This window comes from Micropterus salmoides, unplaced genomic scaffold (genome assembly GCF_014851395.1).
Source record: "Micropterus salmoides isolate LMB-PRFRI ecotype aquatic unplaced genomic scaffold, ASM1485139v1 Ms_hic_scaffold_12, whole genome shotgun sequence".
NCBI lineage: Eukaryota > Metazoa > Chordata > Actinopteri > Centrarchiformes > Centrarchidae > Micropterus > Micropterus salmoides.
Window position 1 is genome coordinate 14,910,868 of NW_024040263.1, and position 24,801 is coordinate 14,935,668.

General features: G+C 40.7%; 1 protein-coding gene across 1 annotated transcript in view; it reads left to right on the forward strand.

Moving 5' to 3' along the window:
• si:dkey-92j12.5 (multiple PDZ domain protein) overlaps positions 1-24,801 on the forward strand; it is a 37,633-nt gene that overhangs the window by 7,204 nt on the left and 5,628 nt on the right. Inside the window, exons 12-33 of the mRNA XM_038713557.1 lie at positions 347-426; positions 642-788; positions 1,780-1,968; positions 2,139-2,300; positions 2,728-2,937; positions 4,298-4,468; positions 6,190-6,316; positions 8,380-8,578; positions 11,537-11,863; positions 13,361-13,561; positions 14,161-14,338; positions 14,626-14,736; positions 15,146-15,211; positions 17,022-17,093; positions 17,599-17,689; positions 19,073-19,281; positions 19,672-19,763; positions 19,852-19,981; positions 22,259-22,333; positions 22,432-22,779; positions 23,127-23,210; positions 23,859-24,052. Coding sequence (XP_038569485.1) covers positions 347-426; positions 642-788; positions 1,780-1,968; positions 2,139-2,300; positions 2,728-2,937; positions 4,298-4,468; positions 6,190-6,316; positions 8,380-8,578; positions 11,537-11,863; positions 13,361-13,561; positions 14,161-14,338; positions 14,626-14,736; positions 15,146-15,211; positions 17,022-17,093; positions 17,599-17,689; positions 19,073-19,281; positions 19,672-19,763; positions 19,852-19,981; positions 22,259-22,333; positions 22,432-22,779; positions 23,127-23,210; positions 23,859-24,052 — 3,463 coding nt within the window. The remainder of the gene's footprint in view (positions 1-346; positions 427-641; positions 789-1,779; positions 1,969-2,138; positions 2,301-2,727; positions 2,938-4,297; positions 4,469-6,189; positions 6,317-8,379; positions 8,579-11,536; positions 11,864-13,360; positions 13,562-14,160; positions 14,339-14,625; positions 14,737-15,145; positions 15,212-17,021; positions 17,094-17,598; positions 17,690-19,072; positions 19,282-19,671; positions 19,764-19,851; positions 19,982-22,258; positions 22,334-22,431; positions 22,780-23,126; positions 23,211-23,858; positions 24,053-24,801) is intronic.

Genomic DNA, 24,801 nt, shown 5'->3' on the forward strand with positions numbered 1-24,801 from the left:
TTTGGCTTGATTAGAGAGCACAGCCAAATAATCCCTGATTGCTCTGAGGCTTTAATAGATGAACGAGAAAACATTAGTTTGCAAATCATAAGATGGTGGGTGTGAATATGCATGCTGTCTGGCTGACAGGCTTTCTGTTGACATCCTGCTTTGCCACAAGAAGAATTATGTTGTCTTCTCTTTATAAAACAGCCAAGGTGATGTTTTCAAATAGCCTATTCTTTATTGATTGGATCATCTAGGCCCAAGGAACAATGTGAATGGGGATCTGTGCATGTCTGCGTTTGCATATCTGTGTGTGTGTGACATGAGGGGGATTTTCTTTGTGTGTGTGCACATTTTACAGGTGTGAAACTGACACCAGCTGAGGAGGAAGACCTAAGGAAGAGGTGGCAGCATGCAGTCGGACCGCGATATGAAGTTCTTGTACGAAGATAAGCGTACAATATACTATGCATAGATGCTTTATCATTTTATTTCACCCTGTACAACTTTACATTTTAATAAGTAATTACCCATGTAAAGAAGAAAACAACACTTACCTCTCACAGTGTGATGCCTTTACTTACCCTCAACACCCTTCTTACCCACCAAACTTTGCTTCTCTTTGTTTTGTTTCCCACCACTCAACTTCACATCAGGTGTGTCATCTGGAGCGTTTCAGTGAGACAAGTGGTCTTGGCATCAGTCTGGAGGCTCGGGCGGGACATCACTATCTGTGCTCTATCTTACCTGAGGGACCCGTTGGCCAAAGTGGCAAGATTTTCACTGGAGACCAGATATTGGAGGTAACCGAATGATACTGATCCTTTCAGCCAGTTGCTCTAATTTGATAAAGTAATTTGATAAAGATATGAGATCATATAATATGGAATAAGATATGATCTATGTGGGACTGATTATTTTGCCACATCTGCGGGATATACATGGATGACTAATAAAAAGGCTTAGTAAGGAGGCTATATTTAGTTCACTGTACCATCATTTCTGTCATGCTTCTCCCTTTCATTCAAGCAGTTAGCAACAATAGCATGTTCTTTAAAGTGGTTAGTTTTTTTGCTTTTCGGTAAACACCACACAATTTCAAGTACAGTATGCACCTTTTTCCCTTAAGGCAGCGAAAACAGTCATAAGAAGGTGGGTGTGAGTATGTGTGCCTCTGTGCCTTTGTGCTTGTACTGTAGTGGGAGAGCTTGCCCTCCTCCCCCTCCACTGGGCAAGTTCATGCACCCACACGTATCACTCATCATGATTAGCAGTCTGATGAACTCTTGGACATAGATGTAGGATATAGGATATAGACAACACTGCACACTGGATAGTGTCTTTCTTATCTTTGAGTGCACAGCCAACATCTGTGTCAGAGCTCAATCCTTTGATCGCCTTCAGACAACATTAGCGAGGCAAAGCCATTGTTCATTTGCGTTTTTAAATTAGCTTCATAAGGTTTAGTCACCGCTTTCTGCTTTAATTGTTCATTCTGTGGCTTGATACAATGGTCACTAATTGCTCCTCACCAAAACTGAATCACTAAAAATATTCAATTTTAGGGCTGCCTAGCAGATGTAGTCATGAACATACAGTCATAGAAACAGAGTTACAGACAGACACAAATGTAAAATAATGTCCCAAAAAATATGAACATATTGCATCTTTAACCTCTGATCATCAGACCATTTGGGTTTTATATGTTTTTTTCTTGTTTTGTTTTTTAACTAAAAGCCAATTGTTGATCATAGGAATATCTAGTTTACAAATACTGCTCATTATTCCTGGCAGGTGAATGGGATCCCTCTCATTGGAGAGACACATAAGGAGGTTGTCAATATTCTGAAGGAGCTCCCGATGCACGTTTGCTTGGTGTGTTCTCGCATTGTACCCCCTGCAATTCTCGACAGTGATGAGGAAGAAGATGATGATGATGTCCATCTCACCCTGAAGGAGCTGCTGGCTGAGTTCAACGACAAGGTGAAAGCACACATGGATGAAATGAAGATTAGAGGGATTAAGAATTGGTATATTCCCTTAAGACAATATAAAACTGTATTAGAAATGTAACACCACAGCCACTGACATGCTCTTATCTTGAAAATATACCTCATTTACTCTGTCCTCTCTCTCCTCTTTGCTTATCCCAGTTGGACCAGGGCTGTGTCATTCCCTGCCCTAATGCTGAGGACATCACCAAGCGTGGAGTGCCCCCCATGTCACCTCCTCTGGCCATGTGGGAAAGAGAGGCTCAGGTGGTCGAGCTGGAGAAAGGCGAGTCGGGACTGGGCTTCAGTCTCCTGGACTACCAGGTCAGAGACATGCCCTTAAGCTTTTCTATAAATAGAACAGACTGGAATAGGCTGCAGTCTAAGAATATCAGTGTCGGGTTGGATAGGGTGAACACTAAGAAAATAGGGAAGCATGTGCACTATTCTGCAATTTGTGTGCTAAACTACTGAGACTGGAAAGTGTTGCTGTTTTAAAGTTTAGATTAAAAATATGGCCAATAATTAGCCAGTGCATAAAAATTGAAGCTTTACTATAGCTGACTGACCCTCTGTGAGACTACCCAATCCATTTCCTTGTCTTGTGTTAATAACAAGTCTGTAGGATAGACTGGTCATTTTATTCTGTTGTTTATCTGCATCAATCTCTCATTTTCATTCAAAATTTATCTAATTTAGATTACTGGTATATTCAATGAACCATCCTCTCCACCCTTATGTCAAACTCTAGGATCCAGAAGATGCCACAAAAACAGTTCTGGTAATCCGGTCCTTGGTGCCAGGTGGTGTAGCGGATCGAGATGGTCGCCTGCTGCCTGGTGACCGACTCATGTTCGTTAATGAAACTGACTTGGAAGGATCCAGCCTGGATTATGCTGTGCACGTCCTGAAGTCCACCGGCTATGGTCCTGTCTACATTGGAGTTGCCAAACCACTTCCGGTATTTAAAGAGATTTACATTTAAGTACTTAATTTGATTTAATAAGGAGTAAATTTATCTCAGAATATCTCAGAAACGCCTTCAGGGAATTTCTTCAAATTTGCCACTTAGACTCAAAGATGCACTGAGTAGAATTTGATGGCCACAGGTCAAAGGTCAAGGTCACTGTGACATCTTAATGTCCTGGAAGAACAGGCTTTTGGCCATTAAAGGTTATTGTGACCTCAAAATAAGGTATTAGCCGTAATTTAAAAATAAATTGGGCTATTCCAGATTTCACACACATAACTCATTGATTGGGACAACACAATGAATAAACAATAACTAGCACAGTAAGGGCTTTCCTTTATCTCGTCCATTTTGCCATTCACCTCCAGTCTTATTCTGAATTTTTCATTAGAATAACATGACTTAGTGAACAATGTATATTTTTAAATAGACTTTATACCTTTTATTCAATTCCTTACAAGTATTCACTACATATATTATATGAGTCTGGACAGATGTGGAAGTAAAAGGGAACTTGACTGGTTGGCAGAGGCATACAACTGCTGGGCGGTAATTCTGGTTGTGACTTCACCAAATCTTCACCCAAAAGGTTATAATCTCAATCTGATGTTGCAATATTAATATAAATCACAATGAAGTACATCAAATAAGAAATTGTTTATTGATAAAAAAAAACTGACTGATGACTGAACTAAATGTGACAAGTGTTTTTGACTAATTCTGCAAATGAAATACCTGACAAATAAAGGTCACATCACAATGCAAAAAAAAAAAACATTTCTGAAAAGACCAAAAAAGAATAACGCCCGATATATCTAATTTTAAAAGATCCAAATCGGTATCGGTCTTACAAATCACGTATCGGTCAGACTAATTTAGATTACAGTATACATCATCATATTGTGCAACACATCTGGGAAATGTGTCCTGAAACATATTGATTATCAGGGGCTGCAGCATATGTACACATAAATTTAAAAGTGGATTTCTTTTTCAGGATTTCATAAAATTCTTTACAAAAATTATATTTTATATTAATGAACTTGTAAAAAAATATGTATTTCCACATATATGCAAGACAATCACTTAAATGTTTTTCTTGGGAGTACAGTATTTCTTTTTGTTGTGGACTGTGGCTTAGTAACAAGGACCAGAGAATCCAGTTACAGGCCGTCTGAATTTTTAATGCAGCTGAGAGATGAACACAATGCTCGACCACACTACAGATGGAGAGAGAAGAGGAGAGGAGAAGAGGGTGTCTAATTTACAGTCACCGTCTTTAGACTGCCTGCCTACATTTGAATTTAAGCACATCCTTTTTTTCCTCAACTTTGGAATTTTGTATTCTCAGCTGGAACTGTGTGGTGGCTTAACGCCCATCTCAGAGAGGAGCACGCGGGCTTCCTGTGATGACACTGACAGCCACACTCAGGTCAGCCTGCTAGCTGAGGCAGGGGAGACTAACACCAACACTTGTTACTCTGAGGACAACAGCATCATCCAGCCGCGTTACATTACAACGGTATGTCATACAACACAAAATGAAATTCAGTAAAAAAAGAAAAATTGATTTATATTGCTGGATTCTTCTTTATACATGCAGGAGCTTATTTTATGCTCGCTTTTGTAGTTAGAAAACAGTAGAACTTTGGTCCACAGGAGAGTAAAAGGGCCATTTGTTTGTCTCTTACATTTGGCTTGGCTAGATAATAGTGTTTCTAATTTTTTTTTATTGCACTTGTTTTTCTGTGTATATTGTGTGCAGAAAATATATTTGATATACATAGAACTGTCACAGCCCTTGATGAAATTCAAGTATGTTGGATCATAATGCACAATCATCTAACAGAGATGTATTTCGGTTGTGACTTTTGTATTTGTGTTGTGGCTTTTGTATTTGGCCTGACACCTCTGGGCCACCATATAACAGGATTCTTGTAGATGATTCATTCGTAATGCTTCAGCAGGACAGTGCAGTGACAGTTACAGTAGCACTGCAGCACCCTAAATCTTGCAGTCCATCACACAGGAAGCATTGCTCATTACCTTGCAAACCTGAGATTCTGTGGGTAGCCATTTTAGCTCCTCTAAAGGTGGTTTCTATGACAGTGTATGCTCTCTCTGTTAACGCTCTATGGCGGGGAGCTTAGAGCCGCCTGTATCGGTATCACTGGGTCAAGTTGAGAGAAAGTACTCAGTGTCAAAGAGTTGCTCCTCTATTGTGGCCTCAACTCAATCCTATTGAGGCAGCCCTTTGTACTCGCTTTTGCTTAATTACCAACAATTACCTCTCAATGAAAAGCGCTTACTGCTTGCATGACATTGGCACCCGGTATAGCACAAGGACATATAGTACTGCCTCAACGTCTCCCACACATACACACTCACACACACAAACAGACTCAGAGCAGCAAGTGTCAGTGTGTTCTCATCAAAGGCAGGCTTGTTGCAAAGGTAGCTTCAGAACTTCAGTTCTTCTTGTACTTTCTGTGAGGGTTCAAAGACCATCTCCTTTTTACCCCTTTTCTTTGGGAAATGCCCAGTGGGACCAAAGAAGTGTTTTACATCTCAGAATTACTCCAAAGGCTTTCACCTTGGAGAGTTAATAGTTGTTTGAAATCATTTTTTTGTCGCACCAGAAATCTGATTAGTTGGGATGATAGCAGTTTAGAACTTTAGGGCTACTATTTTTGCAAATGGATTACTTTTCTATAACTTGTAAGATTTGCTCAGTATAATATGCACAAAAGCCTTGTTGTAGGAAACCAATTATCCACCATTATTGTTGCTCCTATACTGTATAGCCCAAACAGTGATGGCTCTAGGGATCTGTCTGTCGGTCAGTTGGTCCAGACTGAAATATCGCAAAAATTATTGGTGAACTTCCTCTAGTGCCACCATGAGGTGGAAGTTTGCTTTTCAGAATGAAATATCTTGATGACTACTGAAATTTTCTACATATATTCAAGGTCTGTAGAGGAGAAATTCTCAGCCTCAGCTGTACTAGTTTCCTGCTAATAAGCACATGTTAGCATGCTAATGTGCTAAACTAATTGCGAATGCGGTAAACATTATACCTGCTGAACATTTGCATGTTAGCAATGTTAGCACGTATATTAAAGCACCACTGTGCCTTGGCACAGCCTCACAAAGCATGGCTGTAGGCTCTTACTCTATTTTATATGTATTTGTTGCCCCACCTTCATGCTTACTCACTCACGCCCCCTGCTGTCTCTCTCTTAGGAAAACCAGTTGCGTAATCGTTACGGCATCATGGAAGACGACGATAGGCAACAAGCACCGACTCTGATTCCCCCCCGCACCAGCTTTGAGAGGACTATCACTGTTGTCCGGGGCAACCGTAGCCTTGGTATGTTTTCTGTCTTTCTCATGGTGATGGTGTCTTGGTGTGTGTACTTCGCTGGCATGTCAATAATGACGCTAATAGGCGGTGGTGATGACGACTGCCCTGAAGAGGAGTGGTGAAGTGATGTGCTCCTCATACCTGAGGGAGGAGATGATTACTGTGTTTGTGTGTGTGTGTGTGTGCGCGTGTGTGTCTAAGAGGCTAGTATGGCATCAAAGTAATATGAAAGAATATTAAAACCAGCAAGTATATCTTAATTTGAATGTTGATCTAAATATATTTGTTTTTATACTCCAGTGTTGAGAGTACATTGTCTTTACTGCTTCAAGAGCAAGTCCAATGTTGGGCTATTCAAACATGACAGGGTGAAAAAAACAGGGTGTAAGGTGCTCCTGCACTTTCATCTAGGGGCACTTTGCAAAGCAAAAAGGAACAAACTCATTTGTATGCTGGAAATGATTTCTTATAAGGCACCACACTATTCGTGTGTGTGTGTGTGTGTGTGAAAGTTTAAAATTATGTAAATGTTCTTAGGTAGAGAAAATCAAGGTCATAACCTACAGTCTTTGTGTCACTGCATTCTTTGGTTTTCATCTGTTTAAAATATTGTAGGTCTTCTTCCTGAGATATTTAACGTAGCATGGTTTTCTGGAGGGTTTACAGATTTTATGTGTTTTTGGTTATTTTAAAATATATTTTAATTTGAAGCAAAAGCTTCAGCTTGGAGAGAGTTATGGTCTGAATTTGTAAGCCCTACATACTGGAAATTTTTTATGAACACTAGTATTGTAGTACAATATTTATTTGTACTACTTTACATTCTTCCTATTATTAGGTGCCATGAACAATCCTAGACATTGTATAACTCTGACTGTGTATGGATGTACTACAAGGACTGTATGGCTTTTAGAGCAGGTTGTTAAAGGAAAACGTTTGATGGACTAAAATGAGGTCTTTTTTTTCTTGCCTTGCTCGTCTAAAAACATAAATATTAGCAGCCTATTTAGAGGTCTTTGCTTCTTCTTGAATGTTGTGAACCTATTGCACTTATTGTAAGTTTGTGGTACCCTAAAAAACTTTTGTTGAGGTCAAAACAAATAGATTTTTATATGGAAATGTTCACATGGGAATTTACCATTAATTATTATTCAGTTTTTGTAGCAGAGCTTGTAATAGAAAAAAAATATTTTGATGTTGTGGTATAGTATTTCAACTCCTATTACTTCCTGACTTCCTTTCATGTCTTTGAAATTTGTGTCTTGTATTTGTTTTGTCAGCGTCAGTAGCTGGGTCTCCAGTCGATTGTATTCCAGGCACTATGATTGTATTGTAATTTGAATGTAACACCAAAAGACAATAAACTATTTATTTGACCAAAAATAAGCACAAAGTCATTTCTTTGACCAACTTCAAATTCTGTACGACCATAGTGTTGTGGATGTGCATAGTCGTCTATTAGATAGCAATGTAGTATTCAAGCACCGTAGACTAGGCCTAATTTGCTGTAGCCTTCCCTTACTTCAGTGTGTGTATATGTGTGCATGAGGTGTGTGGGTATGTGTGTGATGCCTGATTTACCTGCTTCTGCCTGTTTGCATTAATTAAGTGTTTGTGTAATCCGCCTAGTGTCCAATTTGATAATGCCAAAGTCAGGTGTTTGTGCGACTGGCATGTGTTACCCCTCTAGTCACCTGTGGCCTGTGGCCTATGTGCGTGGGAGTGTGTGCGATTGTGTTTGTGCACCTTGTGCGAGTGTGACTGTGAAGAATGGTGCTGTGTAAATGTCAAGCATGTGTAGCCATGTTTGTGTGCTAATCTGCCTAGTGTCTGTCTTGATTATGCTGATTATGCCACTGTCAGGTGTTTGTTTGGGCGACTGTCTGTTTGGCATGCATTCAAAGCAGCCTTAGCCAACCCTCCACTCACCTGTGCTTGTGTGTGTGTGTGTGTGTGTGTGTGTGTGTGTGTGTGTGTGTGTGTGTGTGTGTGTGTGTGTGTGTGTGTGTGTGTGTGTGTGTGTGTGTGTGTGTGTGTGTGTGTGTGTTTGTTTGTGTGCGCGTTGGCAGGGATGTCGGTGAGTGCTATCAAGGACGGCTCAGGCATGCTGGTGCGCAGTGTGGTTCAGGGAGGCTCTGTTAGCCAGGATGGCAGGCTGGGGGTTGGGGACGCCATCTTGTCCATCAACGGAGAACCTACCTCCAACCTGACCAACGCCAGGGCCAGGGCCATGCTCCGCAGACACTCTGTCATAGGGCCCGAGATGAGGTGAGGAGCCAGTCACTGTCCAACAGCATTACAATATGCAGAGATTTTAGTTCTGGGCTAAAAACAAGAACAGGTGAACCTCCTCATTGTGTAGATCACACACCTCTCATGAGCATTTTAAACTTTTCTCCCTCAACATCACTGCGCTCCCTCTGGATCACCTGTTCTCAATAGCACTTAATCTCATAATTTACAATCTGTGCTTTTCCTACCGTGACATGTCAAAATGTATTGTGTGAAAAAAGTGGCTTGAAGATCCTGCACACCCAGGCAGGTGTTTTCACTTATTCTGGCTTATTAGACATCTGCTTATGCTGAAGTTGGGCAGGTCTGTGTTGGATTTACATCAGGACATCATGACAAAATTATAAAGGTGTAACTCTTTATCCTGTATGATAGATGTGATAAAACTAAAAGAAGGGTCAGAGAGATTTCAATCAAGCACAGTCTGCATAGATGCCCACCAATCCCCAAAAGAGGTCTAATCGGGCACATGAAATTAACACCAATATAACATACAGGAAATTCACAAAAGTTTGAGTTTTCTTATATGGGACACGTTTTATTATGGTGTTCTTAAGTATAGAATTCTACACAATTACACACACAAAACATAATGCCTGGGGCTTCAGCAGTTCTCGAATCATGAGTTAATCTAAACAGGGGCGCTATTCTAAATATTTGTCATTGTTTCCAATTTAGGGTGCCATATTTATGTGTGCCTTGCAAAATCAGTTTCTTCTTTGGAGAAGCCAGTGGCTGACTCGAGTACATTTACATTTGTTTTGAATGTTGATCAGTGTACATTGTCCCTTTTCAAATTAGCAAAAAATCTAATTGAAATGCACTACATACTCAGTTAGTATGTGATGTTGAACAATTTGATTTGCCGTGATGACTCCCAACCTCCTACATACAGTACCAAATGTTAGACTGCTCCAATGCATGTCTAACTTTGACACAGGTGCATCCCCCTGGCACAAAATGCAGAATCACTCGATATTTATACTTTGTTTAAATTAATTACATATGTTACTATATCATTATACTTATACCTGTAGTACTGTATCTATGTAATACATTTTGAGCTTACTTTATTTAAAGTGTACACAACTGTTCATTGCACAAATGCAACCTGTCACTGCACAGTGCTGTGCCTGTTAACGGCTGTTACTACCAAATAAACATGAATTGTGCAGGTCGTAATGTAGCTAATAGTGGCTAAAATGTAACACATAACATTAGTATACTGGCTGTTTCTAAACACCCACATTTAAAACAGATTCCAGTCAGTTATTTAGCACATTTATTTATATGACAGTCATATGCACTTTCCCTCATGTCATAGTTTAAACAAATCTTTGCTTGAAAAACAAAAAGCCAGAGTTCTTAATTTAGAAAGAATGTAGAAAGGTCCTTTGGGAATGCAGAGAACAATCCACCACTGGGAAAAACAAAGGAACTGAATACTGCTAACGTTTTCTAGATCTACCCATGCAGATCTTGACAGTCTGTGTGTCTCAAATGAGTGAGTTTATGTACATCATAAATATAAATATGTGCTCTCTGCAGTCACAAACATGACTTTCACTGCATCATCACGTCTAAATGTCTCACTTTGGATCTCCATTACCACCTTGGTTTTAACGCTGCAGTCATAGTATACTGAGGCGCCACAGTCAAGTTAAATTAGATTAGATGATGAAATTTCAAAGATTGCCTGAGGGGAAAGTGGGTAAATTATTACTTGTTCTAACATCAGCAGTTATGGCTCCACATTGACAATGCTTGTTTGGCTGATTAGAGATGTGCCCCACCTCCACCTCCCTGCTGCCCTGCAAAACACCCACTCACTCTCTCTCAACCTCTCTGTCTCTTTCTCCCTCTCTCTCTCTTGTTTTTACAGGCACACGCACATACACACACTAATATACACACATACACCCTTTCAAGGGTCTAACCTCCAAAAACACCTTATTCCTGGGATGGGAAATATCTCTGAATAATTCATCACTCATCTCACCTTGAACAGTGCGCTTCGGAATAAAAAAGCGTTTTAAAGAGCCTCTCATAGATGCACACAACACACACGAAAATGAACACACACATGTATTCTGTCTTTCTCTATCACATGTGCACACACACACACACACACACACACACACACAAAACACTCACCCGCACACACATGCCCACACTGCCTCCTCCTGACAGCTCTGCAGACAAACTAACAGACAGTGGAGGCAGATGAGATACTTTGGCAGCCTCAGAATAAGACAAACATAGAAGGGCGAGGGCTTGTCACTATTAAAACTGCCTCTGTTGAGACAAGACAGGCTGTCCACATGGCTCAGTCACAACAGCTTAGCGTAGAAGACCTCCATATTCAATCTGCCACCATGAGTGGAACGGAGAAATCGGCTCTTTCAGCAGAATCAAACAGCATGTCTTCTGGCTGGTAGCGTCACACAAGAATGGAAATGGGGGTGGCTTTAACGATGTCCTTGACACTTAAGTTAAATTACATCAATTACACCATAGCTTAGTTAGATCCTGATTGATTAATTAATCTAAACCTGTTTTTTTAGATAATTCATTGGGGGTTGTGAATTCAATACCCCTCTCTCTCAGCTTACAAGCCCCCAATAAAACCACAACTTGCCATTTTTTAAATGTTTTTGTGGTGTCAATCTTCTCACTGAGCTCTCGATTAGATTAGAAAGCAAATAAAAGTTTTTTTTGTTTCCTTCACTGGCAAAGGTAATGCTCCATCCATCCTCTATAGAAACCATTTGCTACCATTTGGCTCGTTCCTTGTCATTGCATTGTTTGCTGCTGAAAGTTAAATAAATGTGCAGCTGTGAAAACAAAGTGGTTGGAAAAGTTAAGTCACATAAATATTTAATATAATTATTTGTTTTCACCCCCCTCTCTTATCCCACATTCCCCTACCCTCAGCATAACCTATGTCCCAGCCCATCAGGTGGATGAGTATCGTACCCATCTATGTTTATCCCCTCTGGCATCCATCGAGGCGGACAGCGGCTCTTCTTCACCCACCCCGCCAGCCCCTTCTCCAGAACCTGCCTCCGCCCCAGCCAGATCTCCCAGTGCTGTCAAAGCCGCAGCTCCAACTCCAGCTTCATCCACCCTCAAATCCTCTGCCTCAGTCAAATTTAAAGCTGCAGCTCCAGATCCAGCAGCAGTCAGAACCTCTGCTTCATGCAAATCTCCTTTCCGTGGCACAGACATGCTCACCACCATCACCCCGGCCTCAGACTCAAGGTAATGTAAGACCCGGAGGTCTCGGCCTATTATTTATGGTCACCTAATTCCTTGTCTGGCCCAGGAGTGCAAGATAAACCTGTCTCATTAGAACTTCAAGACTCCAGCTTTATTACATGTTGATATGTTTTGTGCTGAGAATTCAGACCATGAAATATCTATACATTCTGCCGGATGTAGGTTATTTTAATGTGTTCGGTCTTTTGATTTTTATAGCAGCCAGGGTTTTATTACTGTAACACATCACACAGCTGAAGTCATACTAATGATCAGAGTTATTATCTGACACTTTAATTAACCGTATCCATGAGGAAACAATGTGTTTCAGTATGCAACCAGCTCTCTTCCAGTCCGTATTTTCTGTTCTCCATTCTTCTTGGTGGTAAAGGCAAAAGCGTCTCTGAATGGTGAATCTCTGAGTTATATTTAGCTGGTCGCTTATGGATCTCAGTGCTGACTGTCAGCGAAAATGAATTGTTTCGCTTCTGTCTGTCCCTGCTTTCGCTCCATCTTCGTGCCTCTGCCTTTCTCCTCCCTCACTCACCCCCATTTCTCTCTGCAGCCTTTTCTTCACTCTTATCTTTCAGTTCATTGTCTTTGTGTCTTTCTCTGCTAGACTTCTCTCTTGACTCTTTGTGTCTACATCCGTCTCTCGTCTCTCTCTCTCTCTCTCTCTCTCTCTCCCTCGGTCATCTCGCTCTGGCCTTTTTCTCTTCTCCTAATTCACCCCCTCCTCTCGCCTTGGTCCTGTCCCCCTCTCCTGGTTCTTCAGTCCTGGTGGAACCATTTGTTCTGCCCTCTTCTGTAACTTAACTGGCTATAGGCTCCTGCTGCGCAGAAAGCACCACTATCACTCACCTCCATGGGCTTGTTACAGCCCTCTACCGTTAAATATATTCATGAAAAATTCTCTCCCCACATATAGGCATGGAGTGTATACAGAGATACCATATATATATGTTAACACACAAACACACACACATAAAGACACTGCCTTACTGTGACCTCACAGGCAGAACATTTCAGGACTATTTGCACCTAAAGCATCTGTTCTACTAGTGTGATCTAGTCAAATGCTATTTATTTCATAGAGTGAAGGCTGCAACAAATGATTATTTTCATTAATCTGTGGATTCTTTTTTGGATTGCTAGACTATAAAATGTGAAATAATTGTGAAAAATGCTCGTCAGAATATTGCAGCGCTCAAATGTTTTCAAATGTCAGTCTAAAACCCCAAAACAGTCAATGTACAGTGACATGAAAAGGAGAAAAATAAATCTTCGCATCTGAGAAGCTAGACTGAAAGAATGTTCGGCCTGTTTGCTTGTTAATTAAGTTAAATGACAATGCCATAAATACAATGCAATAAATTTTCTGTAAATTGACTTGTTGATAAAATTGATCAATTTATTAATTTATTAAACGGTTTAAGAAATCAAAAAAACATCAAACATTAATTCGATATTATTTCTCTTTGCATGTTTTCTCACCATCAGTTGGCAGATTCCAAAATCTCTACATCACCAGAAGAAGGAGGAAGGCAAAAAAGATGGAGAGATTGTGGAGAGGAAAAAGGACAATAGTAATGCTGATGGGAAAGTACCAAAACTGGAGGTGGAGATAAAGGTGGATGGTAAAGAGGAGGGAGAAGAGGAGCTTCATTCTCATACTGCAGTGTCTTGGAATGAACCCAGAAGGTTAGTGAATCAGTGATGTAACTAACAATGTCTTTTTCCCATCAGATTTTATTCAAATTTTCTATTTTGTCCCTTTTTTCAAATCTCTGCCCATGATGTCCTTTATCCTCTCGCTGCCAGAGAAGGCTTAGCAAAATCCTAATGTGCTCAGGTTATGCTCACAGGAGGGGTAGAGCAGCACAGTGCAGACTCAACATGGTCATATTTCTTAGGCAGGAGAAAACGACTACTTTCACAACCTGTGTTTATCGCATTTATGACTGCATCCCGCTTGGATAAATCACATAAGCTGCACTACATGCAAAGACCAGCTTTTGTGTGTCTCTCCCTGGCAGGTATTAAATTCTATTGTTTTGACTTAATCTCTGAAACTCGATCTGCAGCCTTAAGCAGCAGATAGAGGGAGACCAAAAGGATAAAAAAAAACACAACTATTGGATTAATTCTCCTTCTTGTTCATTTTTGCAGTAATGTTTCAAACCAAGAAAAGTCCTCATCAGGCATACAGAAGACATACATTCATCATCACTGTCCGTACTGTAAGAAGGATGTTCGGCTCTACAATATATGTGGATGTTGTATCCTTCTTTGTGTTCCAGTGTGCGGCTGACTCGAGTACCAGGCCAGTCCCTGGGTATCAGCATAATGGGAGGCAGAGGTATGGGCCAGAGACTGAGCAGTGGAGAGATGATGAGGGGAGTCTTCATCAAGCACATCAGTCCCGACAGCCCGGCAGCACATAATGGCACTCTCCGGACTGGAGACAGGATACTAGAGGTGCGTGTGTGTGTGTGTGTGTGTGTGTGTGTGTGTGTGTGTGTGTGTGTGTGTGTGTGTATTACAGAGACAGTGGAGAAGACACAAACAATAATGTCTGCAAGGATTGTGTGTGTTTGCTGCATGAGCCTGTGTTCACACACTCTACTGTGTGTGTGTGCTTGTGTATTGTGACTGCATGTACAGTAATATGGTATTGATGATAAGGATAAGATAAGATGATATGATGGTAAAATTATAATGAATGTTTTTGTCCAATGTCTGCCGTGTGTGTTGACTTGGTCAAGGTGTGTGGTTTGGACCTCAGAGATGCCAGCCATGAGCAGGCAGTGGAGGCCATTCGCAGGGCTGGAGACTCTGTGGACTTCCTGGTCCAGTCCGGACAACACAGATCTCAGGTACTAATTCTCAGAAAAACAGCCAAAAAAGGAGCACATTTCTTAGACTGAACCGTGCAATGGATGTTCAGGTATGCATACATTACATTTTGTAGCTGTTCAGTCTCTTGAGGCTCCAGATTCTTTTATGCTGATGTTCAATACTCAGCAAACGCAAGGAGAAGGTGCTGTGTATACTCTATTGGACAACGTTTCGTCAGAAGTTTCAGCAATGTTGTGCGTGGGAGTTTGTAGCATTACAATGTAATGTCCTCTGGACATAAAGCATATTGAACAGAAGTATCTTTGACTTGAAAGCCTATATAGTATCCTGTAACAAACCATGTTGGATGCACCATTTGAAGCCTCTGTGTTTTGCAGTTATATAGGCATGCGTCTGCGTTCTTTGCATCTTTTGTTTCGCCCACAGTCCCCTTTGCTTTCCAACCATGAGAGGCTACCTCCAACACCACAGTTCAACTCACACAGCAGCAAGGTAACACTGCTCCACTAGATACTTTGAACTTCACACTGTGGTTTTCAATTTCAAAGAGATAAATGTGGTGTATAACTTACAAAATGATATGCATTGAAATATACACTCACCGGCCACTTTATTAGGTACACCTGTTCGATATCTTGTTAACACAAATAGCTAATCAGACAATCACATGGCAGCAACTCAATGCATTTAGGCATGTAGATGTGTTCAAGGCAACTTGCTGAAGTTCAAACCGAGCATCAGAATGGGGAATGAAAGATGGGGATTTAAGTGACTTTGAACGTGGCATGGTTGTTGGTGCCAGATGGGCTGGTCTGAGTATTTCAGAAACTGCTGATCTACTGGGATTTTCACACACAACCATATCTAGGGTTTACAGAGGATGGTCCAAAAAGAGAAAATATCCAGTGAGCGGCAGTTGTGTGGATGAAAATGCCTTGTTGATGTCAGAGGTCGGAGGAGAATGGGCAGACAGATTTGAGATGACAGAAAGGCAACATTAACTCAAATAACCACTCGTTACAACCAAGGTATGCAGAATACCATCTCTGAACACACAACAGGTTGAACCTTGAAGCCGATGGGCTACAGCAGCAGTAGACCACACCAGTTGCCACTAAGAAAAGGAAATTGAGGCTACAATTCACACAGGCTCACCAAAATTGGACAATAGAAGATTGAAAAAACGTTGCCTGGTCTGATGAGTCTTGATTTCAGCAGTGATATTCAGATGGTAGGGTCAGAATTTGGTGTAAACAACATGAAAGCATGGATCCATCCTGCCTTGTATCAACGGTTCAGGCTGGTGGTGGTGGTGTAATGTTGTGGGGGATATTTTCTTGACACACTTTGGGCCCCTTAGTACCAATTGAGCATTTTTTAAATGCCACAGCCAGTGCTAGAAGTAGGGCAGTACGCCCCGGTAAACAGTACCGGCACCTCGAAATTTTACTTTTTGGCATATACCGGAACTTCTCCCAAGCTGCCGGTCCTCTCCTCTGCCCTCTTCATATCAGGTTCTCTGGGCGCTACGTGACGCTCACCTGTTCCCGTTCTCGCCTGCCTGTTAAACTCTGTCGGCGGAGAGAGACGAGGGAGAGGAGTATAAGTATTGACAGATAGGTGTCATTTATACTGGAGACGCTGCAGACAGGTCAGAATCAGAGTGTCTCCATCACTTTTTGAAAGCTTTTGTTAAAAATGTTCTGAAAAACAGCAACAGAAATGTCAAATAACAAATGAAATAATGCACAATAACAAAACATGCTGGAGAATGGGAGATTCGCATAATGTATGTGCAGCTGACAAATCTGCAGCAACTGCGTGATGCTATCATGTTAATATGGACCAAAGTCTCTGAGGAATGTTGAAAGTATGGCAAGAAGAATTAAGGCAGTTCTGAAGGCAAAAAGGTCCAACCCGGCACTAGAAAGGTGTACCTAATAAAGTGGCTGGTGAGTGTATATATTTTATGCCTGCCCTAAAATATCAAAAAGCAGTAGCTACTTTTTTGTCTTATAAAGGTCGTGACCACTGCTTAAGATTTCAATTGAACAGATGACAAGCTGTGAAATAATTTGTCTCAGTTTCTGTTTCCACACAGCCACCGATTTTTGGCTGTGGGTGCCTGTAGTGTATAGAGAATGTTATGTATACACTGTATTATATATAGTGATGAGTCAATAACACCTACATGGTATTCCACAAAGTATGAAGAGGTTTTAAAGGATTTTTTGAGAGGTAGATTGCTGTTTTGGTGATGACGTGTATAGGACTATATCTGTGTCTCCCCTCATGATCGTAGGAAGCAGAGACTCTCAGTGGTCTGTTCCTTAGTCTCTCCCCTACAAACCCCTTCATTCCCACCCCCTTTAAGGTTGGTACAGTGTTGTGTGTGTGTGTGTGTGTGTGTGTGTGTGTGTGTGTGTGTGTGTGTGTGTGTGTGTTATCATGGTTATGCAGCATCTTAAAAGCAGCCTAGCATTTGCACTAAGCCAACATCCAAAAACTTAATTAGCGTGCATATTTGTTGATAGAACCCTTGTAGTTCAAAGTCCCTCGCAGCTACCTTGTTTGTTTAAACCCTTTGTTTTTCTCTTTGGTGGAGATGCCTAGCACTCTAAATAGACAGTGCATTCTTTTGAAGTTATTTTTCCATGCACTTATAAGTTAGTTACAAAATAATGCATGATTCTGGTCATCTTTCATGTTATTTTTAGCTGACATTAAAACTGTGTTCATTAATTCATCCTGTTCGTCAGTTTTTCCCACTGCTACATCAAGCACACTGAACAAGCCTCAGGGGTAGTCCAACTCATGCCTGAAGGACCCCTGAGGCATCTCCAACTCTGCCTTTTCAATAATGCAAAACTTCTCCCAAGGTACCTTCGCCGACATCAGATAGAGTTGATCGGAGAAGGCCCAGAACTGCAATCACAGCGGCCGCTGAAGACGAGAAAGACACTGGCAGGAGTAAGTCTCCATAATAAAGACGTCACACAGACATACAAAAGGATCCTTGAAAGCCCCCAGGAACAGGAGCTGTGTTTTGCGATTTTAGTGGCCACCTTCACACAGTGCAGGTCATGTGATGCTCTCTGGCCCAAAGAGACTTGGACACATCCATCAAAAAAGAAAAATGTCATGAGTCTCAGACACATTAAGAAAATGTGATAACTCTTTGAATGATCATAAATGGGCACATTATTCAAAGGTCCATTATTTAAAAGCAACAAAGAGCCATATGAGCAAATTATTTTCATGCGATTCTCATGTGAAGCCTGGTTGGCCTGGTTGGCTTTTTTAATTTAATGAGAATGCATTATGAGCCAAGAATGCAAGCCTAAAGCCTAAAAGAAATGTTTGGGTTTTTTTCTGTACAGTATGTCCTGGAAGAGCAACTTTAATTTGTACGAATGGTTTTACTTCTCAGATGAGATTTGAGACTTTCAGCCTGTTCTTTAGCACAAACAAAAAAGTTTTCCTTTGGTTTGCTCAATGCACATACAGTATTAAAAGTGCCCCGTGGAGTTTTCTTGCAAACAAAATAAAGTTTCACCTTATGTTCAGTGTAACTCATCAAAATGTATTGTGTGTATCCTTGAGGCCTAGCAAAAGTGTTGAAAATATTTCTTTCCTCATTTTCAGGTCCAATCTACTTAAAAGTTTGAAATGTACATCCAATGTACATTACTAACTTGCATTCTTCTTCTTCACTACCTTTGTTGGCTTATTGTTATTGTTTGACATGTTACTGCCTCCTGTAGAGCAGTGAAATTGTATGAAACTTTTAATAGGAACATGCTCAACAAAATAGTTTACTCGCTCATAAAAACACTGATCCATAGCGCTTGTACTGGTCAAAAACCTACCTTTCAGGGAGTCTGTGTGACCATGATTAATTACACATATGTAAATCTGAGTCACGCAAATATATATAGGTACATACACATGAAAATAGCCATGCGCACATAGATAAATTACCAGGCCCCTACATACATAACATCTATTTTAGTGATACAGAACATATGCGCACACTCACACACACATATAGGTTCTCTCTGCACAACCATGCAGACACAATCCACATACAGTCATAGTGCATATGTTCATTAAACAGAAACAGACATCCTTCACATTCCCCTCAACATGACTGACACCATGCCTTCCAGACAAATTGCACCAACACACACACTCACACACAAGCTACTGTAAGGTGTAGTGTGTCCTCTCCACATGAAGTGTCAGTCATTACATGTAGCATTCCACACTTCTGTTTTTTTCTTTTTTTTTCTCAGAGCACCCATCATATCCTCCTCCTGACAGTCTTCTGTTTGTTAACACTGTCTCTTCTAGAAAAGATGCTTGAGCGTTATGGCAGCCTGTCTGGGAAGCTCCATATGATTGAGCTGGAGAAGGACCCTGCGGCTCACGGCCTGGGAATCAGCCTCACAGGGAACAAGGATGGCTCCAGGGCCCGCATGAGTGTCTACGTTGCAGATATAGACCCTCAAGGACCTGCTGGTTTAGACGGGAGGATATGGGTTGGAGACGAGCTACTAGAGGTAAGGAGGAGACTTAATGGGGACAATAAGGGATAATAAGTTAGAAGGGTTTGGGATGAACAGATGGGAGGGGTTTTAGGGGGATATTGGGGTCAAAATTGAGAGCAACATAAAGAGAGTAGTAGGTTGTGTAAGGCATGGATGAGTGCACAGTGTTAAGTACCTGCACAGTTGATTTATCAGACAAATTACCATTTGAAGGATGGTTGGTGCTGGGCTGGATTCTTGCAATGAGCAACCGTGTAATACAGAGGGTATGGGAAATTGAGGTAGAGGGGCCTCTGACGGCTGAGAGGAGGAGAGTCATAAGAAGATGGTAGAAAGGTAGATTAATGTGGAGATGGATGGGATAAAGCAAAAATGTCATTGAGGACTTGATTTTTCTTCTAGATCAATGGTCAGATCTTGTATGGCCGGAGTCACCATAATGCCTCCACCATCATCAATAACACTCCGTCTAAAGTCAAGATAATTCTCATCAGGTAACTGCTGGCATTTGCATTTCCCTCGAACTTTTACAAAACAGGATATTAAAGATGGATAATAACAGGTTTGATTTTGTTTTACTAGGAATAAAGCGGCACTGGGTCAAACGCCTCAGGGATCCAGAACAGAGTGTGAGGATGCAGTCGACTCCCAGACAGACTCTGCAGAGTGTGGAGGATTGTCCAGAGACATCCAGCACATCATCCTACCTCAGGTACAACACTTTGAGTAAATCTTGGCATTAACCACTGTCAGGCGTCCAGTTGCACATATATAACAGCTGAAGCAACCAGTCTGGTGGTGACAGACTCTCACTGTAGCAAAAACAGTCTTGATACTAGAAAATATAATGTCTTTCCCACATCGTTGCAAATATGATGGCAAATCCATATCTTGACACAGCTTTCAGCTTCACTAACTCTTGGTTCAAAGTTAGAGTTTTGTTGTCTGTTCTTTTTCAATCTCCCTCCAGGATCACGTAGGTCTTGGCCTCTGCCTGGTGGAGGATGAATCCAAGGAAGAAGTGGTGGTCAGGTCCATGACCCAGCACAGCACTGCCAGTAAGGTGCGACATCATTAGCAGCATCAACCTCATTATCTTCAACACCTTCATCAATTAGATAAATATGTTTTCTTTGTAGGAATTTGCAGAAGTGGTGTCATTTGAAGTGTGTATAAATCATCACTTAGTCATTTATTATGAATATGCAGGCATAGTTTTACTTTAATAGAAGAATTTAAGTATTCAAATGTACTTGGCCCCTGTCACACTGTTCTATTGTGTTTGGATTATCATTGCTGATGCTTTAAGATGTAAGCAGCTTCAATAATGTTTTAGCCAGGTAAAATGGAGAATATTTAACCTACTACCTCTATTGTTGGGTAGTTTAAATAATAACAATGCATCTTGTTTTATAACAGGGGTAAAATAGAGTGCCTCTGTTTAGGGCTGGCCGATATGGCCAAAAATGTTATCACAATAAAAACATTTCTAATCATTCGATATCGATAATTATCACGATATTTGTTGTTACCACCTGGCTCAAGGCTGGCAACAAAAAGGGAGGCCTCACACAGATAATAAGAACAAAAGTGGTTTATTTAACTCAAACTAACAAACAACTTAACTAAGTTGATAGCGTGGGTAGATATGAGGAACATCAGTCATGTCAGAAGTGTGTGGATGAGTGAGGATGAAGTGTAATGCATGTTGGTGGGTGCAGCAAATCGAACAAAGGAACAAAAGCTGAGGTTGAAGCAGCAGGCCAGCAGAGACAGTGATTTCTAGAAAGACAGCCCTTTTATGCCCTCTAGGAAGCCCAACCCAGATGGGCAGGTAGATGCATTGGACCCTCCCAGCTCTACCTACAAGCCACACCCAGGATCTGCAAAACAGAGAAGACTTACAGGCAGGCAGACTGGGGAAGTCGTCACAATGTCAAATCATTATTTTGTTCAAATTTAAAGGCTGATTTTTGCTTCTGAGTGAAAATTGAAGGAACCAGATGGTTAATTATGTGTTTAAACTTTTTAGTCAGAATGTGACAAACACTTGATGCCAAACAGTGGATCACATAACAAATCTGACATAGAACATTCAAAACTATTATAATAAAATCTTTTTCAACAAATTTGATTAGTAAATATTTGTTTTCAGTTAATTTTCCTCAACAATAGAAATATTTTAATATAAAAATTAAGTGCTAATTTGTAAGGGATTCAAATGAATTAAACCAAATATTAATTGCAGATATATTGAACATTAATTGTACTGTTATTGAGGAAAATTAAATTGCGATAATTATCATTGTTTTATTGCCCAGCCCTACCTCTGAGTGGAAGTAATGTAAAATAGCATACAATGGGAATACTCAGCTGTAGTACAAGTAGTTGAGTTAATGTACTTTGTTACATTCCACCACTGCACAATTTCAGAAGTAGCCTTCGCTTTTTTTAACCCAAACATTATTCTCTAGGCTACATACTCTGGGTATTGTATTAGTGTTTTTCTTCTCCTTAAGATCTGTCATCTCCGTGATTGTAGCCTTCATGACAGTAGACATCATCCTAATCATTACTTTGGAAGCACACAGGTTGCAATTTCATCAGCTTTTTGCATCTATCAAGCCTCAGTAGCTTGACTGTAGCTTTGGTAATCTTTGGTAAAAAATCTATCAGAGACTGGCACGAATGAGCCCCATGTTACTGTACAAAATATGCAGCTGTAAACAGTTGTGTGATAGCTCTAGTCTCTTGGTATTTCTGGTAATATTTAAACCAGAATAACCTCGAGATGGTTGCCATGTTTTAAAGTGATGTCGTCATGTACTAATAAGCTTTAATGTAGGGCCCCAGGCAACAGTTATCCAGATATTTGTCCAGAGGGTGTGTTTGATTTTTCATCTCACTTCTTCTACATCCTTCTGTTACATACGCATTCATACATTTTGTTCAACTTCCATTTTTTATTCGTGTTTCTGTCTGTGTGCAGGATGGCAGGCTGAAGGTTGGAGACAGAATCATAGCAGTGGGTGATGAACCTGTGGCAGGACTGTCAGCGGACAAGGTACAAACACACACATGCGCGCACACACACACTCAATATGCACTTCAAGGTCAAGCTGATTTAATGATTTATGACTCACCTGTCTTCTCTGTATGCAGGTGTCCAGTTTGATTCTCAAACACCGGGTCACTGTCAAGCTCTCCATCAGTCGCTCCAAGAGTCTCTCCTCTTCTTCTTCCCTACCTCCCCCGACAGCTCATACCTATCCCTGCTCTCTCTCTCCTGCTTCCTCCCTAACCCTCCCTGCGGCCTACTCCTCCGCCTCTTCATCCGTGAATACCATGCAGACCTCTCCTGTGGGGCGGTCTGATTGGTTCGGATTAGCTCCCACAACTTCTGACCCTCTGACCTGTCCAGTTATGGCTGGCAAGGAAACCACCATAGAGATTTGTAAAGGAAATGTAGGCCTGGGCCTCAGCATCGTAGGAGGAACCGACACTCTGCTGGTGAGAGCGGCCAATTGATATTTGACGTCAACATTTAATATTGTTGTCTTTGTTTATGAAATGCATTGCAATTCCTGGAAATAAGGTGAAATCATACCCTTAACTTTATTGATTTTTAATTCTAAATAATCAAGATTTACAGCATCAAGTTGGCAATATGGTATTGGGTATGTTTTTGCCAATACACTGCATCTTCACAGACACTGTGAGAGAAAGTGCTGATGCTGTATTGTGCAAACAAACGTTTGTTTGATTTTTCAGTGCATGGTGTTGCCTGAAATACCAAGTAGTAGAATGCTGAATAGTCATTCAGTCTCTGTAATAATGTTTTTGGATTTTTCCACCAGGGGGCAGTAATAATCCATGAAGTAAATGATGGAGGAGCAGCACAGAGAGATGGAAGGCTGCAGGCTGGAGACCAGATATTAGAGGTATTATGGGTACACACATACACACATACACACACACACACACACACACACACACACACACACACACACACACACACACACACACACACACACACACACACACACACACACACTTTTTGTGGGCACATGACCAAAATAAATCTTTTCTTGTTATTTTGGTGATCAGAATTAAAGCCACGGCTTTTCGTATATCTACATTATATCACTGTCCTGTGAAAGCCATGCATCTCCAACTTTTGGTAATTTAAAATTATTCTAAAATGTAATATGTTGTTTCTCATTTCTTTATTTATAAGGACAACACACAGTAGTCAACGGTTCTGTAAATATGCCAGTGTCAGCTCATTGGCTAATTTTAAACTGTATTTCTTTGGCAAGATGTCCTCTGAAAAGATGAAATGCCAAAATCAGCATGCACAAGACAGTGCACTAATCCTGCAGAGCAACAGTACGCAGCAAAACATTGTTGGTTTAAAGCAACATGCATGTATTTTGATGTTATAGCCCACAATTTAGCAAAGCCCTCCTTGTATTTGGTTACTGTAAAATCCATCTGCTGTTTATGGTATACAAATACAGTTACTCCCCATCTCTATTAATACCCATCATGCAACCATGACCTGTCTCCATCTCTCTTACCTCCTAAAGGTAAATGGTATTGACCTGCGGCAAGCCACTCACGATGAGGCCATTGGCGTGCTGCGGCTCACCACCCAGCGTGTTTGCCTGTGTGTCTTCAGGCATCAGGAGGCCTACAAGGAGGAGGATCTGTGGGACGTCTTCAGCCTGGAGCTGAGGCCTCGTCCTGGAGAGGGGCTGGGTTTCACCACTGTGGGGAAGAGGTATGTTCATAATGTTGATTAACAAATATGGAATCTTATATACCTTTAGGTATACATGACCTGATTTTACTGTACTGTATGCTGAATAACATGCGACTTAATTTCATTAAAATCATAGATGTAACCTTCTTTAAAGCTAATCAGCTGGCACAAATTTATGTACACCTATTGATAAAGCCTCTGAACTAAGTCGAGTTTACCAATCAGGTCCTCTGTACTATAGTCTACGTCCTAATGTAAAACTAATTTATTTTCTTCATTTCAAAATATCAAAACCACAAGCCTTGTTTATCTCCCCACACTTGATAAGGCAAAAAATGTCAAAAATTATTTCAGAGTCATATTTCCAAGTATCGTTAACTTTTAGAAACAAACATATTTTAAACAAGTGTTAATATTTTGAACATGATTTATTTTACATTTACATTTAAGTAATGCAACTATTTTTGCTATTCTTTTTTAAAGTTTTTTGTCAATTGTATGTATAATAAGGAATGAAATGACAATACTGTAAAAAGTAAACTTCCTTTTACAGTGTTCTCAAGCTGTGAGGCTTATACCCTGTTAGAGGTCAGGGACTCTGCAGCAACAGGGACCATTATTTTTTTTTAAAAAGGTGATAGACACTTAATGAAATAATACACAATAACAGCTAGAGAGCCAGGCCATAAGGTCACACTGCAGGGAAGACACAGGACACGCATTATTTCTGAAGAGTTTAGGTGCAGATTTTCATGCAGCTTCATGTA